This window comes from Simochromis diagramma, unplaced genomic scaffold (assembly GCF_900408965.1).
Source record: "Simochromis diagramma unplaced genomic scaffold, fSimDia1.1 OVJJ01000304.1, whole genome shotgun sequence".
Taxonomy (NCBI): Eukaryota; Metazoa; Chordata; class Actinopteri; order Cichliformes; family Cichlidae; genus Simochromis; species Simochromis diagramma.
In genome coordinates this window covers 5,553,458-5,572,043 of record NW_024387030.1, presented here as the reverse complement: position 1 = coordinate 5,572,043, position 18,586 = coordinate 5,553,458, and the positions used below count along the sequence as shown (strand labels likewise).

Genomic DNA, 18,586 nt, shown 5'->3' with positions numbered 1-18,586 from the left:
AAGCCGCGTGGTTCCGATTGCTCGGTTTGTTTCGCTTCCTCTCCGTCAGGTTCCTCCCCGGCCCGAGCACGGAGTCAAGTTGAAAACACTCGGGGAGAGAAAAGAAGGCAAACTGTAGCGTGATAAAAGACGGCTTCGTGTTTTCGCACCCGCGAGGACTGTCGTGAAATCTCAGCGTCAAATCGGGGCTTTAAACGGACTGAAAACAAACAGACACGGGGCGGAGTTTCGATAGTTTTGGCCGGAGTGCGGTTGAGTTTTGCGGTTGAGAGCAACCGGTAAGTTAAGACTTCTTCATTCACTAGTCAGTGCAACACTTGTCTTAAACATTTTTGCTTCGGTTAGATCTTTTTCTGGCACAGGAAGCATCCAAACCGGATAGCATCTCCTTCCATAATTACTGAGAAGGCACTAGATCATACTGATCACTAGATGAGATTGAAAAAAACTGTAATAAAGTACAGGAGGCAAAATACCAGTGTGAGTTTGGGTTTGGGTTTGTGGCTGGCTTCGCCACATTGTCATATTGTCAAAGCAATATAATAATTAACCCAAGTGATGTCAGTCTACAGGGACTGTGTTCACACAAACCGCTGGAATGTATTCTACAAAAACGAGTCTATATATAAATAAGCAAAACCTGCTTTAGTAATGACGGTACCGAGAGTGAGGTGTTTAAGTTGCACTCTTGAATGTGGTTTACATCTGTAGGACCACATTTTTAATTTAAGTAAGATGGACTTTAAATGAATACAGCCTGTACTTGCAGAGAAATCACACACTTAAGTCAAATTTAAACCTAATTAGTGCATTTTTGTGACATTTAAACGCATTTTTGTTGTTGTTTCTAATTAAAATTGATAAAGAACCATCACGAATTTAGTAGTTTTCTAACAAACTTGTAGACATTGCACTGTAAACCAGCACGTGATCAATTCTGACTGTATAAAAATGAATCAGATAATTATAAATAGTCAGTTCTAGACATTTTTTTTAAAACAAGAGCTAAACATGACTTTTTCTAAAAGGTGTTTGCCAAAACAACTTTCATCCTGGAAAATCGGAGCAATGTGGGCGTCACGTGACCCTGGCTTGCCAAAAAGTGCTATACATCTGTAAATCTGTGCTTGTCATTTCTCCATCCACACTGTGACTTTTGTAGTCGAGCAGGAAGCTAAAACATTGCGACTTTGATTTGTGAGTTTAGTTCTGTACCTGATACAAAGCCTAAAGCCCTCAAATTGCTTGCAGGTTGATTATTTTGAGCCATTAAACTGTTGACACGGGGGTGAGGTAGCTGTTTGGAAAAACAGGATAAGGTGTTTATTGTGGGTGTGCAGCTGGGCAGAGTGTATATGCTTCATTTACTGTCAGACTTACGGTCAGGGAAGGAACGTAAATGGGAAGAGGAAGAACGTAAATACAGTGTGTGTGTGTGTGTGTGTCTGTGTCTCTGTCTGTGTGGTGCACATAAATGTGTGATTTCTCATCTAACTGTATGTTTCTGCATATTTATGTCACTGAATGAAAGGAAGGTGGAAGAAAGCTGTGTGTGTGTGCATGGCTTCATCACTCCTTCCATCACTCATTATCACTCCTTCCAGGAAGTACTCCACAGAATTTCCTTTTATAGAAGCTGAATACAAAAGACTTGTTGTCCACTTCCTGTAAACATCTTGCCGGCCGCGTTCTCCGCTCTCTGGTTGGCTGGAGTGATCCTGTGACCCTTTGTGGCTCAGGGAGTTCCAGGATGAGGAAGTAGGCTTCCCTTGATCACAGCCAACCACAGAGAATAGAAAGTACCCTGATGTAGTGAGAGAGTGGGGAATGAGGAATAGAAATGGTATAGGCACAGGCATGTTGCTGGCTTGGCGGGATTTTAAAGGCAACATATTTCAATATAGCTGAAATAACTGCTCAATTAAAAACTTAGGTGATTGGGTGAAAGAAAACCTGACTAGTTTTAATAATTTTGTATATTTTTTTTAAAGCATAAAAGCAAAACAATTGGGTCTAGCTTCTTAAATGTGAAAGTTTTCTCTTTGTTTCAGTTTCACATCATTGCAAGCTCAATACCATTAGATCCTGGGCTGTTGTCTAAAATTATTATTTCTACAGCACTCAATGCCGCCATGTAAAAAACACACAAGTGCACCGTGTGTTTCAGTAGTCTGCAGAATGCAAATGCTAATAGCAGCTACCTGAAGCTATGCTTAAAGCTAAATGCAAACACAGTTTATGCTAGGAGTGAGACTCACCACAATGTCACTGCATGTTGCCCACAATAGTGTTTGTATTGTAATACAGCCATTCTGTGATTGTAACTTCAATGTTTACTTTGAAAGTGTTGATAGAAATGTATAGAAAAGGTCAGGGGTTGCGCTTTATAGAGCTAGAGAAAGCATATGGTAAGGTGCCAAGAGAGGAACTGTATTACTATATCAGGAAGTGGCAGAGAAGTTTGCGAGGGTGGTGCAGGACATGTAGGAGAACAGCGAGACAGTGGTGAGGAGTGACAGATGGGTTTAAGGTCGAGGTGGGATCTGCACTGAGCCCTTTCTTGTTTGCGATGGTGATGGACACGTTGACAGTTGAGGTCAAGCAGAAGAGGTAGTGAAGGTGGGTGAGTTTAAATGCCTGGGTTTAACCATGCAAAGCAATGGACAGTGAAGAAGAAAGCGCAGGTTGAGACAAGAATTGATTTATGACAGAAGGAAAGAAGCAAGAGTGAAAGGGTTGATTTACAAGATGGTAGCGTGGCCTGCTACGATGCAATCAATACGATTGCTTAGAGATGGTGAGATTAACCGAAAGATGCTAATTTTCCTGGGAGGGACCGGTATGGACAGGATTAGAAATGAGTACATCAGAGGTATAGCTCAGGTTTAATGGTTTGAAGATTAAGTTAAAGAGGGAGGGGTGAGAGGGTTCATACATGTGCACAGGTAGGCGATATACTGGATAAAGGAATGCTGAAAATGGAGCTGCTAGGCAGGAAGAAAAGATGTCAGATTATTAGTATGCTGATTTGTTTTCCGCTGATATCTTTCCCCTTGTGAGTTTTTTGTACTAGAACTTCTTTTCACTTTTTCACTTTCTTTTTCATTTGAGAAGTTCCACCACAAATGAGCAGTAACTCTAGTACGTCAGATTGTTGGGTTTATAGTGGCTGTCCTTCCTAACCATTGTGTTTTATTATTGTACCGCAACAGGAAGCAGTATGATACTGACATATTGATATTTTACCTCCACCCTAGTATGTTTTACCCCAAAGCTACGTGAAACACGATCAAATGCTCTATTGAAGCATCTATTGGCAGAAGGAGGGTGTGTTTTAGGGCAGGGAATGTGTGTGTGTGAGGTATGCACAAGGCTTGTGTGTTTGTGATGAACAGGGCAACACACCCAGCTCCTGCTGCAGCCCTGCAGGCTATGGAATTCCTACAGAGAGACAACGTGTCTCAGCCTGAACAGCCTGCTCCCAAAATTCATCCCAACACACACACACACACACACTCACGCACACACATTTTCTGTGGAATTGGATATCAACGCTGGATGGAGTCTAGTTTTTCCCGCTTGGGCAAGAATACACTTGTCCACTTTAGGATAACTGAGGAATGAGGCAGCCTGCTAAGACCTGCCCTGTGAGGGTGAAAAGATAGAGAGAGGGGTATAAGGAAAAGGGCGAGAGCTAAGTAGATAAATGAGCACCAGAGAAAGAGGTGCACAGATCCACTAGGAGTACAGCAGTTTTTATTGTTTACCTGGTCTTCTCTGAGGGGCAGAAGAAGCACAAAACAGGTTAGTGCTCACAGCTTAAAGAGATTTCAGGGCTTAGAGCATAAGGGTGGTGCCTCATTTTGAGTAGGTGGACTTTTGTGGACTTTGTTGCTGATGTTACTCTTGCCACAATAGAAAGCTTGACCTAAAGTGTGAAAACCAACTAGAGTTAACACACAGCCATCCATTGAGTCACTCTGAAGAGGAGAAAGCCTCTCACCTACAGTACAGTGATTCAGACATTATGCAGAAAGGGAAGTATTTAGCCTTGACAGTTAAATGTTAGCCTGTATCCATGTTGGGGCCTGAGGGCTTGGCTGTTACATAGAACTAATTTGCTTGTGTGGATTTTTTTTGATACCCACAAAGGCTCTGATTAATGTATCATGGAAATGGATCAGTGTTGAAATCCAGTGATTTAGTTTCTGTGTTTTGATTTTACTTTACAACCGAGTCAAGTCTGCAGAGCTTCTATGGCAAGGGGGAGGGTTTCTGTGTAAAGAAGAGGTCATAGGTATACCTAGCTGAGCCACGTTTGTTATATTGTTTTAGTACGAGCTGTGTCATCTGCGGTCAGACGCAGGAAGTGAGGAAACCTCTGTTTGCTTCCTATTTCCTGTCTGTGATGTCATCAAGAATGCAAGCAGCAGCTCAGAGCCGATCGAACTTCTTGCTTTGCAAGAGCCTAAAAGGTGCTTTTGAGGTTCAGGGTTTCTGTGTTTGCGCGTGTCTGTCTGCAATCTCAGTTTTCACCATATTAGGATAAACCCAAGTATGTGTACCTATGGGGAAGTAAGAAGTGGTAGTGTTTAAATTGGGACCAAAATAATTGACTATTTTGAGCATACGTACCTTAGAAGATTGGCCCTACAATAAATATCTTAATATATAAGAAAATTTTTATGTTGTTAATACAATTCAGAGATGACTAAGAAACTTTTTACTCTTGTAGCCAGCGTTTGAAATGACCTTTTGTGATTCTCCAAGCAAACATTTTTCTCGCCGGCTACTACTGTGCCTTGGATTGGCTAGTTTTTTGCCACTTCTTTATGGTTATGGTTATATGGTTAGGAGTGCCTCCTCATGATATACATGTGTCTGTGCATGTGTGGGTGAGTGAAAAGACTATTTAGGTACACGCATGAATGCACCAATGTGTCAGATGTACTTGGGGGGTGGACAGAAAATACAGCTGCAATTTGCACTTGCCACGTGTTAAATACGGACATTGGTTGTTGCTTTATATAGTTTGGGACTTTATTCATGCAACAGATTAAGAGATGCTTAATGATTAATGATCATGCTGTACATGCCAATAAAGAAGCAAAACAAAGTTTCTTACATCAATTTCTAGTCCCTGTTTGTTTGTTATTGCACACTATTTCTAAAGAGATGGTCTTTTATGCAAAACATTGATCTTAAAAGTATCTAATAACAGTGCATTTCAGATGTGGTGGTGTAAGAAAAGTTTATTTTTTTCTGAGGTTCCCTGAAAACTGAAACATGGATGTATAAACAAGTACAAGGGCTGTGCAATATGACCAAATTCTGTGCATCTCGGGCAACTCAACTTGTGTGAAGTGTTTTCAGCTGGGTGTCGTGTACCTGGATTCGAGTGTTTTGACCGATGCATGAAACTGCTGCGGGAAAAAAGCCTGTTCTAACATTTGAGTCTAAGGTTTATTTTGAGCACCTGATGGCTCTTTTTTGTTTCTCATCTGTAAACTCTCTCCATAGTCTTTCACGTAATTCTTGCGTAGCTGGTAGAAGAGGTTTGTCATGTTTGAGTCTGGTGGGGACTGGTTTGCGGCATAATTTGCATAGTAGAGTTTTCTGGTTTGTGTCAGACTTTTCATATCCAAACCATGTCAATGCTACAGAGGTAGCCCCTCGTTTTGGAATAAGGGCCTTGATTTGTTTTCACTGTTCCTTCTGTTTGGAGCTACTTGGTTCTGCCTCCTCTTCAATGGTTATGCTGGTATTCTCTGTGCCCTGGTGAAAAAATATTGCCATAAACAGTGTATTTTGCAACACAACAAAGCAAACGATAATGTATAATTTGAAACGACAGATGTTTCCATATCGTCATCCGATATATTTTGTCATAGCGTAACAGCCCTAACAAGTACCTCTGCTTACTCTCATTTTCTATAATACTAGTATTCTTGAATTCTTCAACAACATAACTTTCTGAGTGCATGACTCACAGTTAAAAATAATGCTAATCTATATTATATACAGCCTTGGTCATCTTCTGTCTGAAGCATTAAACGTTATTCTGATTGGCTGCTTCTTGCAAATAGAAGGTTTCTGTGCTGACAACTTGTGTGTCTGAGATGACCATATAAGGACATGTGCTTTCATTGACATCATGCAGATCTAAGAGTACAGAAACTGTCTGAAACGGTGTGCTTAGAACAGTCTGAATCCTGAGCTTTTGCCTCACTGGAGGTACTTGAACATTTGAGACTTTGGCAGTCGTTAATTTGACCATCCAACATGTAAAAGAAACATGTTTGTGTTTTAAATGGATTTTATATATAGACACTATATTATTCAAATATTGATGATGGAAAATATATGGTATAGCCTCTTCTGAATGTGATCCAAACTGTCTTTTATCTGTGCATGGACTCCTCAAATTTCTCTCCATTACTGGATGAATGCAACCTGCAGCTGTTCAGTGGGCGTGTGCCGTGGCTGCCCCTAATGAACATATCATCATGCCATATCTCAGGCGTGTTCAGTAGGAGGTATATCAGGACTAAATGCTAGCCAGGAAGTGTCTGGATGTGCTTGTCATCCAGAATGAATGGCAGAAGTATAGGTTAGAAGACCTCGTCCCAGTAGCTTTGTCCAGTCAGAATTCCACCAGCAACGGTCTGATCATGTTGTCGGCATGCTTGCATCCGACATGCCAATACCAGATTTTAATGTGAGTCAGTCACAGTGGCACTGAAAACAACATAAAGTGCTAAACTGACCCAGTTCTGAATTGCACAAGTGAGTTCATTTGTGTTTGGTAAAAAGTAAAAACCCAATTGACTGAAACAACAAACTAACAGAATATGTTTGGGTTCTCTATGAGATTATAATGACATACCAAAACAAAGGTTGAAAACACATTTCATGACATAAAATGTATTTATTTTTTTGACTAGTATATAATTAAATAAGGAAAGGAATAACAAACTTCTAAACTTCAGTCTGAACACTGTTTTTAGGGATCCATACTACTCTGATCAGGCCCTTTTTTAGGGCTGGTCTTTTCCCCTGTTATACACTTGTCATACCATTTGGCGTCACACTCATTTGCGCACTCTTATTCTCTTTCTGTCTGCTTTCCTTCCTCATTCATTTGTAACCGACTCAGCACGTCACTTTGCCGTTCAGCGTTGCTTCCTGTTCACATTTGGCTGGTTCCCTTCGCTCCAACAGTCAGAGCCGATTCTCACATTGCAGCATGGATGGATTAGTTATGTCTGTGTGAGTTTTTTTTTTCTAAATGTATTGTTTGGCTACTTCTTTTTCTGTGTGTGGCATATGCTAAACTTTATTCGAAGCAGCAACCATTTCTCTCTAACAGCTTGGCCTAACGTGCAATAGAAGTATTGCGACATGTGAAAAAACAGGAAGAAGAGGACCGCAGTTTTAGTGTGCACTGCGCTTTTTGGATGTTTGTGAAATTTGTGGATTTTTCTGGATGTCTGTTAAATTTGTGGACCCTGATTCTGCAGGTCGAGGTGAGTGTAGATGTGTGACAGCGGAGTGTGTGAGGATAAGCCCCCCGCCCCCCCTGTCAGGATGAGCAGCCAAGGAGGAGTCAAAGACGCCCAATCGACCAATCACAACTCTCGGCCACTTCCGTCTGCACCAGAGGAGAAGAAGCCTAGAAACAAGATCATCTCCATCTTTGGAGAGAAAGGTGAGACGTGGAGCACACGCACATAAGTAAACCCAGACATTTGATATACTGCACAGTACCACAATAAAAGACCACACGAGTGGCCATGGAAGAATGTCACTTTGACCTCTGACCTTTGTCTGCAGCAGGCAAGAAAAAGGACCGGGATAAGGACAGACCTGAAATCTCCTCCCCATCAGACTTTGAACACACCATCCATGTGGGTTTTGATGCTGTTACTGGAGAATTCACGGTAAGTACCTTAAACAATGACCAGTGTTCACTTGCAAAATGAGATTTTAATTCATGCACTGATCTCACTGATACCTTGGCTTAAGGTATCTGCAGAGTACATCGAGTGTTAAATTAATGAACTGTAATCATATCTTTAAGGAAGAGTCTGGGAATGCTTCTTTTATGTTTGAGTAAACATCAGGCTTGATTAAAATATGACTTTTCTTATTCATTGATAAAATATTAAATGATGAGATGAAAATAAAATAAACACGTTTGTGTTGTTAATTTTTTTCATCCATCCGTCCGTCGTTGGCACTTAGCAGTCAGTCACAGGGCTAACAAAGCGAGACAGACAACCATGCACACTTATATTCATTATGGTCACTAATATACTAATGCCCAATTTAGAGTCACCAATTAACCTAACCTAAACATGTTTTTGGACTGTGGAAGGATGCCCGAGTACCTGAAAAGAACCCACAGAACCTAGATTTGAACTCAAAGGGCCACTCACAGTTGTTATGGATGCGGCGTGTAGTTACATTTCATGGGAAATGCACACCAGGTTATGGTGCAGGTTACAGCATATGGTTTCAAAAGGATTTCCTTCGCTATAGCATAGCTTGATTAACGCAGAAGCATAAAATCCAGTGTAGTGTGAAATCCACTGTAGAATTTCTGAGTTATGAGAGTATCTTAGACATGGTGTTTCATTTGTTGACCAGTTTCACCAGCACTGCAAAAAGCCCTTAATTAGACAGCTGAGATCTCTGCATGCTGTCATCTTTTTACATTCCTCAGTGCCACATCATATATTTATTTGGTCTAATTGTTTATCAGTTTATGATTTTCCATCGAGAGGCATTTTCACGTGAGCAGGTTGAACAGGCAAATTTTAATAGTAAATAATTTCTAAACATAGTTGGTTTATTAATATGTGCTTATGTGGATTCAGAGTCAGTAGTATGAGCAGAAACTAAATTACCTGATTCATTTTGTTAAGGTAAACATTTTAGTTATTAATCATATTATAGCATATTAATTACAGGTTCAGTATCTAATAATTGGAGTGATTTCTGATTTATACTATAATTGGCAAGCAGTTAAAAGTTACTGTCGCTGTGTAAAAGATGCAATTATCACATTACATCTTTTACTTGCAGTCCATTATAGGTTAGGTATGTCAGCAATCTAACTTCAGATTTGTCAGTTAGTTCAGTGTGGTGTGCAAAAGTTATTACTGTTAATCTCTGTAAGATCTGGTTTATTTGGACTAGCTTTGTTTACCATGTAAATCTCCATTTAGGAAATACTTGCTGTAAATAAGATAACTTGTGAGATTGTCAGCTGCAGTGCTTACTGGGACAAGATGAGATCGCTGCAGCTGTCTGAGATTAAAAAAAAAAAGAAGAAGAATTTGTAGCATGCATTTGTGACTGTAAGACCCCTGCACATGGAGCTTCACTCAGAAATGTTCTAGATGTTTTTTGGTGGTTGGTGCACTCATGTGTAACTAGAGCTGGAGCCGAGCTTCCAGAGAAGTTGATCCAGTGATTCCACTGTGACGAGCCATGGAAAGTCCCAGGAATTTCCTGTTGTGCTGCTGTAAGATTTCTTGGTCAGGCGTGCAATATTTCATGCCCTCCTCTGTGTGGAGTCAGCATAAGTATTATATTCTTTAACCCTTGAAAACTGGAAGTCAGAAGACGGGTGACTTTTTTTTTTTTTTTTTGTTCTTGTTTTATTCAAAAAGAGATTATTGACATAAGCTAAAGGAAGTAAGAGTGAGAGAAAGGAACTACTGGCTAAAAAAGAATGGATGTCCAGCTGCATGAAATACTCTTCACTGTAAAAAATTGTATCTGTGGGTCTTTTTGTGCAGGGCATGCCAGAGCAGTGGGCCCGTCTCCTTCAAACTTCCAACATCAGTAAATCAGAACAGAAACAAAATCCTCAGGCCGTCCTTGATGTTCTCAAGTTCTTCGACTCCACCAGTGGAAAACAGAAATACCTCAGTTTTTCTGGCGCGGGTTAGTTTTCTTTTTCTCACCAGATAAATAAAAGCACGGTTTGGTGCAGGCTCACTTTTCTGTTCTTAAACTTTGAATTATTTTGTCTCTTTCAGACAAAGGATCACAGTCGGTGAGTAGCTCCATTCATTTTTTTCCTACTTTTATTCACTGCCTTTATTTGCATCAGCAAATTCAGACTAAAGTGCTATTTATGCGTTTATTGTTGCAGCCAGGCAAGCAGGGTACTGCAACCTCCCCATCAGGCAAGGATGACGACGACGACGATGAAGTTGATTCGCCGCCACCAATCGTGGCACCACGGCCAGAACACACGAAATCAGTGAGTTTGATGTTTTGTTTTCACAACTAAAATTAGACAGTAAATTAAAATAAATATATTGTAAGAATTTAATAGTCAAAATTGCTAGCAGGTTCAGTCGAAGTTTAGTATTTATTCAGGACTCATGGGGTTTTTTTTTTTTTGGTTTTTTTTGTTTTATTTATTTATTTATTTTTTTGTGTGTGTGTCAGATGTACACGAAGACAGTTGAACCAATCCCAGCTCCAGTTGGAAATGCCACCTCTAAGGCAGCTGACAAGCAGAACAATACGCCAAGAAAGATGACTGATGATGAAATCATGGAAAAACTAAGTATGCAAAGCACCCACACACTAAAAATCATGAATCACAGCCCAATAGTATTTTTGGCTCTGGTGAAGCACTATTCACTTTATTTATTTTTTTCCTGATTCTCAGGAACGATTGTGAGCATTGGAGATCCTAAGAAGAAATACACTCGCTATGACAAGATCGGTCAGGGGTGAGTTTTAATTCTGGCTACTGTGTATACTGAAAAATGTGAGAACGTGTAGCAAGTTGCTGGTTCAAAATGATAAGTTTAGTAGAATAAATTATGTACAGTAATTGTTGAAATTTTCACTTCTAGAGCGTCTGGCACAGTTTACACAGCCATCGATGTTGCCACAGGGCAAGAGGTAAGTGTTGGAGCCACTACCAAAGTTTTTACCTCACCTTTACCTCAGTTTTCAGAATGAAGTTGGGTTGGGATTTATTTATTTAATTATTTATTTACAAGTTATTAATATATTATGAAACACATTCTGGTGGGTTTTTTTTAGTTCATAAAGTTACTTGAGGTGAGAGAAACACAATCGCAGCACATACTCTCTTTAGTTTCAGTGGTTTTAATATGTTAGAAGCACTAAACTATGTTGCAATATTGCTGTTTTGTTTCCGTCACCCTGTAGGTTTTTTCCCAAGAAGATATTAGGAGATCACAGTGGAAAAAAAATGCTTTTTTTCACAGCACACACTTTGATATGCCTTATCACAAAAACCACGCATGGTACTTCACTGACTGTATTAAACTTAGTTTGTTTAATTTCGATATCGAATTTCATGATTCTGGCATTCTGCTGAATTAGCTTATAGAGATTTCTGATGTAAAAAGTTGCAAATAACATTTGCAACTTGTGAATCTTGTGATTAATCAATCAATCTCAGACTACAGCTGGAAATAAGAAAGCTTATCATACTTTTAATCTTGTCCTTGCCTACAGCGGTTTATGCTGCCGAGTCTTGGGCGTGCTGGCTGTCGCACTCATTGCTAGCTGAGAGATTTGATAAAAATGAGCCATCGCTAATGAAATTTGTTTAATCTGTGTTTTAATAGTACAAGTACACTACCGGGTCTGTACCAAGACTTCAAACCCCAGCATTTAGTCCTTATCAGAAGAATATACATTTTTCATATTGCAGTTATGGCTGACAAAGCAGTTTATTTTTTCTTTTGTCTTTACAATTTTACATCTCCTAGATTTGACTGTCCAAATTCAGGAAAAAATTAGTTGCACCTTGTGATTGCTCAGATATGTTTTGTGTGTGTTTTGAAGCAAATTTACAATATCTTGTCTTCTGCAGGTTGCCATCAAACAAATCAACTTGCAGAAGCAGCCAAAGAAGGAGCTAATTATCAATGAGATCCTGGTCATGAAGGAGCTGAAGAACCCCAACATTGTCAACTTCGTAGACAGGTAACATGCTGCACAGAAAAACATACAATACACCTCACAGCACCAGCTGTGAGTGGACCGCTCTGTAAATCCGACCGTCTGTGCGTGTTTATAGTTTCCTTGTTGGAGACGAGCTTTTCGTGGTAATGGAATACCTGGCCGGCGGGTCGCTAACCGATGTTGTGACAGAGACCTGTATGGATGAAGCTCAGATTGCTGCTGTCTGCAGAGAGGTAGGATCTTTCTCAGACAGCCGAGCTAATGAAAACAGTTTGTCTATTGCAATTTTGGTGGATTATAATCTTCCTACCTACATGCGTTCAGGTCCTTCAGGCCCTGGAGTTTCTCCATGCAAACCAGGTCATCCACAGGGACATCAAGAGTGACAACGTTCTCCTTGGGATGGACGGATCAGTCAAACTCAGTGAGTGAGAACGCACGCAGATGTGTACACATCCACGGATTGATAATGTACTTCGAACAGAACAACGCACTGCTTTTTCTTCTAATCTCAATTTATTTTTCTCTCTCTTTGCAGCTGACTTCGGTTTCTGTGCTCAGATTACCCCAGAGCAGAGCAAGCGCAGCACCATGGTGGGTACGCCCTACTGGATGGCTCCAGAGGTAGTAACCCGGAAAGCCTATGGACCCAAAGTGGATATTTGGTCTCTGGGGATTATGGCCATAGAGATGGTGGAGGGAGAGCCTCCATACCTAAATGAAAATCCTCTCAGGGTGAGTGTGTGTTGGGAGCAGCAATGCCTGTTGTGATGTTTGTACAGTTACCTACACTAATACCTCCACTAAGGGTTCAATATGCGAACCTGAGATTTAAGCTGCAAGTTTTTTGTTAAAATTTTATCTTGAAAATCATAAAGGAAATATAAGTCTATTTTTTTCAGAATGAAATAATGCAGAAAAAGGAGAAAATCCTGACATTTAAGATGTTGGAAATAGAACATGTGTCACAGCTCTGTGGATGGAAATGTGCACATTCTGCTGGTCAGTACGTCAACCGTGTTGATCCAGGCTAAAATACCTCAGCAACTACCGAATGGAAAACCATTACATTATAACCTCATGGCTGAGACGCTGAACCCTGATGACATTTGCGATCCTCTATTTTTGGATAGAGCGGATAGATGTTCGCTTTTTCACTTCACTTAAACCTAAAAATATGACAGCATCTACTAGATGGACAGGAACATTTTTTTAAAACAATTCCTTAATGAAGAATTCTGACTTTTCCTATAGCACCACCTTGAGGTTGATGATTCTCTTTGTTTGCACAGTAATTTATGGGAAAATCTTTCCTAAAGTAAGATGATGAACATGGGGAACATTACACCTTCTTATCACTAAGCATGTGTCAGCGCAAGCATGTTATTGTTGCAGTTTTGGTCAAATATGAAAGGCTTACAGAGCTCATAGCAGGGCTGTAATGACTGGAGTGTGGCTTCTATCCAATCCAGCTCTGTGCAGTTATGGCAGTTTTTACTGATTTTCCACAAAGGATTACACACAGTAAGCAAAGATAGGAAATAACTGGACTGATAGCATTATTGCTTTAAAAAAAACCTCAATAATATTGTGAAATTTATCACAATAACCGTGAAGGTAAAAATCTGGTGTTTTGACTGTCCCAAACCAATTTATAAGAAATTACATTTGTGTTTAAAGACTAGTGCTTAAAAAATATTTTGCCCTACATTTCTTACTTTGCCGTTATCCTGGTTTTAGGCATTGTATTTAATCGCCACCAATGGGACCCCTGAGCTACAGAACCCAGAGAAGCTGTCTCCTGTGTTCAGATCTTTCCTTAACCTTTGTCTGGAGATGGACGTGGAGAAACGAGGGTCAGGCAGACAGCTGCTGCAGGTAGAAAAGACCTATTCATCCGACCCAAATTCAAGATGTCTTTAAATGTGGAATCTAGATTTTTTTTTTTTTCTTATGCATCTCAGTGAATTATGTACACCGTTATCTAAGTTCACCCCCTAACTTATAAAATTTCACATATCCACTTTTTTCCATTCAGCATCCATTCCTGAAGGTGGCGAAGCCTCTATCCAGCCTCACCCCGCTCATCCTGGCAGCCAAGGAAGCCATCAGGAGCAATCGCTAAATCCTAGCCTGCAAAGACTCCAAGCCAGCATCTCCTGCTGGTCCACATATGACGACTATCTGCAGTGTGTTAGTGTTAATGATTTTTTCCAAAAGGGCATAAAATGCTGCTCCACTCTTCCCGGTGTTTCCACACAGATATTTATCTTACCTTTGTGCCTTGTTCTAAAGCTGCATATAGCCATAATATGTTATCCATTTGTTTTGTGTTTGTATGTATGTGATGTTGAAACTGGTTATCCGTGCATAACCGATGCATTATCATTGTTAATTTAGACACCGAGGGCCATATTCATAAAGAATCTTGGTTTACGACTTGTTCTACTAAAAAGCCCAGAACAGAACAGAGGTGAACCTTACGCTTAATTAATAAAATTGCTATATTTACATTGATCTTTTTATTTGTGAACACTGTGTCAGTAAAGTGACATATCCTAATTAAAATGGAAAAATAAATGCCAGGAGCTTCACGTTTAAATTATATTCTTCTCTTTAGATCTCAGTGTTATGACAGGAGCACAACATGGTCTTGTTTATCAGTCTACCATGTGACCATGCAGCTGGTTTCTGTGGTTATTTCTGCTGTGGTTACACATGTGCGTTGTGACTAACTGGATCCAAAACTTTTAAATGTGACATTAAAAATCATGGTGTGCTAAAACTGTGGCCGAGGATGGGACAATGCAGTCTTTATGGAGTGAAAAACAAGGCCAGTGTACTGTATCTGAATGAAAATCTTCCCATTCCAGTAAAGTCGGGTCTTTGTTATATATTTTTGTTTGCAGTCTGCTTTTTTTAATTATCTTAAATTGGTAGTTGGGGGTATTGCAGGCACCAAAAAACAAAATTACACATACAGCTTTGCCATGAAAACATATCTGCAGGATCTCCTACAGATTATGGATCTGAACACTGTTTACTGCATGACCAATACTTTTTGGCTTATCAGTTCAGCCACACTTTTTCTCAGAAAGCTTTGTCGTCATTTTTTCTTTGTTTCTCTTTGTCTTTTCTAATTGATGCCTTATTGTTGGTAGTAGTGCAACAGAAATGCTGTATGCAGTTGTTTGACAGCGTTAAACTGGAGGATTTTTTTTTATTTTTACATTTTGTATATTTGTGTAGTGTCTTGTATTGTGAACAGCTTTTAGTATGTACATTGTTTTATATTTGTAACTAACATAACAGAAGAGCATTTCAGGGGTTTTTTTTCCAGAATTTTTTTTCTTGTTTATCAACTCATCATTGGTTTCCTGAACTGTGCAATTATGAGCTCAGAAATTAGTAACACTATATAATACGGCCCACGATTTAAAGGTGTCTTTCACCTGTAATTAAAAGGAATTTTAGTGTTTTTTATTTGAAATTACAATATAATTCTATTTACCTAAAAATACTTATAGTTGGATCCAGATAGCTTGGTAGGCTGGAATATGGGGGCAATCAGTCAGAATTTTACAAGAAACAAAGAAATTGTTAAATAATTAAATTTAGGCAGTGTGCAATTTGACAAACAGTGATTCCCCATCGTACTTTTCATGGTGGGGCCGTATTATAGAGTGGATTAATCTTGCCTTTTTACATCCTTATTTAATATTCATTATGTTGATGTTGCATGATGGATGTTCTATTATCCTTTTATTTTACCAAAATACATGTGATGAGAACTGTTCTCCCTTACCAACTTGCAAGAAAAAATAAATACCATCAATAATTGCAGGCTTATGTAAGCTCGATGATGAAGTCTTTTTTTTTTTTCTCACAAAAACTGTTCAAACGTAATTTTGAAAAGTAGTGTATAGGAAAGGCATGTCTCCTTTCCTGTAAAATGACTGGATGTTAAACAAGGTTAAGCCACTTCATAATTTAGCTCACACGCCCAAAACTAAAGTGTGCTTACAGTGTCAGATGGGGAAATATAGTTTTTCTGCAACGATTACAAAAAAACAGTTACGCAGTACTTAGCGTGTAATTTGAGTCTCCTTCCCTTTGAAATTTAAGGAGCACTTCAAATTATGTATGCACTACTTCTTCTTTCATTCATTACAAAATAGTTAAATTTACTTACAGTATAATGATTTCTTTGTTGTTTCTGACCAACAATGTCGTTTTGAAAATCTCCTGTAAAAACCTGATTTGTTACCCTCTTATTCTAGTGTAGTTAACTTAGTATGTGTAGGTAAATATAATTGCTATATAAGTATTCATTTAGAAAATATAATTTATAATAGTATTAGAAAATATAATTTCTTGTAGTATTAGAAATTATGGCCGTATTATAAAATATTACCTCAAAATCATATAATGTATTGATAACCCTGAGATGCTCAGACCTGTGTTAGGCATCATTTAGAAATAAAATGGGGAAAAAGTGTTTGTTTTAGCGTGATTGGAATAACAGCTGCGATTGGCTTCTACTACCTCATTTTTCATAGTTCGAGTTTAGACAACGACTGGAAACAATGAAACGTTGCTTGTAACATATCCTTGATGCGGTAAAAACGTGTGTAATTTCGGCAGAAATTATAATAAAGGTGAGCCTTAAAGATTTGTGTCTCGGTTAATATGAATCATAGATGTAACTAAAGTTGAAGTGACTGTTAGCATTTTTTGTCTTGACTACGAAAAAACGACCAAAAAGGATGGTATGCAGAAAACTTAAGTAAGATAATAACAAGAGTAGTGAGGAAGTTCTGCAGAAGTTATCTTTTGGTGTTTATTAACGTTCACGTGTTGTATAAAGAGTTATACACCCGATGATTCAAAACAGGAAGCTGACGAGGCTGTGGATGCAATGATAAAAGAAAGTGACGCGAGGCTTCGTACAGCCAGGGGGATTAGCTCAAATGGTAGAGCGCTCGCTTAGCATGCGAGAGGTAGCGGGATCGATGCCCGCATCCTCCAATGTTTGTTTGTTTTGTTTTTTAAATTTTGTTATTGAATATTTGTTCTTTCATTTTCATGCATACATTAACTATAAGCAACCGATGACCTCTTAACAAACTGTGTCAAATGATCAGCGAATTATGCGGAGCAGTCGCACGTGTATAGCACTGTTACTGTTAATTCCACAGAAAACCAGAAGATGGCAGCATAGACTCATAAACGATTGATCTCTCCTCTGTCTACATTCATTTAATTTAAAATGAGCGTGTATTTAGAGCCACGTGTTCAGGTAGGTTTGTGTATTTTTTTTATTATAAGGAGCGAACACGTCAAATGGAGGACCAACATGGCCAAAGTAGTTTAATTAATTAGATCATATACAAAGAAATACAAATATGCTTTATGTATTTTTATTATCTGTGTGATTTTGTTATTGTTGGTATTAATTTGGTATTGATTGTCTGTTCTGTTAAATGAAATGTGAATAAAGTGCTGATTCTTATTCTGAAAGAAAAATGGAAATAAAGACCTGGATCTAAAAATTTGCCCTAAATATGGTAAAAGAATAGAAATAGAAGGCAGAAAGAATTGAAACCATTAATAAATATGAGCATTTACACACATTACAGGATGGATGCAAACAGGCCAGAAGCTTTATAATACAGAATCCTCTCTCAACTGATACTTTTAAAGTTCCTTGGACACGCATTGCATGCTATGGAACACTATTGTGGTGAGATTTTAAACTCTTTTAAAGTGTTTTACAATAAAGATTTTAGATTTTAAAATGTTATAGACTGGAAAGGATCATGCACATGCAGGTCAGTATATGCAGTGAAAGAAAATGCTGAAACTTCAAGGGTTTTCTTGAAAGGGTGAGTTAATCCTCCAGGGAAAGAAGTGCTGACAGATGATGATAATACTGTTTATTGTTGTTTCATAACTACACAAATTACTGCACACTTTAACAAGCTTTTCATATTACAATAAATCAGAACAAATGTGACAGTCTTGCCTTGGAGAAGCAACAATCACAACACTAAAACTAATGGTAATCATTTCAGCAAATATAACCGTCATTGTGAAACAATGATATTTTACACCACCACACCACAGTAATGGATTAGATTATATGGTATGAGAATAATTTTTGCAAAAGGGGATGATATATAGTATATATGCATGTAATCAAAACTTTATAATATGTCAAATGTCATTGTATTACTGTGTGACAGGTGGAGGTAGGACCCAATAGCAAAAGGGGAACTACTAGGAATTGGGAACTAAGAAATTAAGAGATAACAACTAGATTACAAGGGAAACACAGCACACAAGAAAAGACACAGGAAAAGAGACAACACAACAACAAGCAGATGAAGACAGACGACTTAAATACACACAGGATAACGAGAGGATGGGAAACAGGAGGAAACACACTGGAACTAATACAGACTAACATGACAGGGGAAGTGGAACTGAGCACACTGAACACAAGGTGAAATATTTTCAAAATAAAACAGGAAGTACGATAACCACAGAGAAACAGACATGGAAACAAGACTGACTGGGGAGACAGAAAGAGAACACCAAACAAAATGAAGACAAG

At 38.8% G+C, this 18,586-nt stretch overlaps 1 protein-coding gene and 1 non-coding gene across 6 annotated transcripts; both read left to right on the top strand.

Annotated features, from left to right (window-relative positions):
• Positions 1 to 14: 14 nt before the first annotated feature.
• LOC120740049 (serine/threonine-protein kinase PAK 2-like) lies at positions 15 to 16,468 on the top strand. Of its 5 annotated transcripts, none has more exons than XM_040042133.1 (15): positions 15 to 278; positions 7,521 to 7,708; positions 7,837 to 7,940; positions 9,807 to 9,954; positions 10,050 to 10,066; positions 10,166 to 10,276; positions 10,468 to 10,588; positions 10,694 to 10,757; positions 10,884 to 10,932; positions 11,879 to 11,991; positions 12,086 to 12,203; positions 12,295 to 12,394; positions 12,509 to 12,705; positions 13,711 to 13,848; positions 14,009 to 16,468. In XM_040042133.1, the coding sequence occupies exons 2-15, from the start codon at positions 7,537 to 7,539 to the stop codon at positions 14,093 to 14,095; spliced, it is 1,539 nt and encodes a 512-aa protein (XP_039898067.1). In that variant the 5' UTR covers positions 15 to 278; positions 7,521 to 7,536; the 3' UTR covers positions 14,096 to 16,468. The 5 variants fall into 5 exon arrangements, with proteins under 5 accessions (XP_039898067.1, XP_039898063.1, XP_039898066.1 ...); XM_040042129.1 differs by having other exon boundaries at positions 16 to 278; positions 7,834 to 7,940; XM_040042132.1 differs by lacking the exon at positions 15 to 278 and adding an exon at positions 2,470 to 2,619 and having other exon boundaries at positions 7,834 to 7,940.
• A 457-nt stretch (positions 16,469 to 16,925) lies between these two features.
• trnaa-agc lies at positions 16,926 to 16,998 on the top strand. The gene has a single exon. It is a non-coding gene; the product is annotated as a tRNA-Ala (tRNA).
• Positions 16,999 to 18,586: the final 1,588 nt, after the last annotated feature.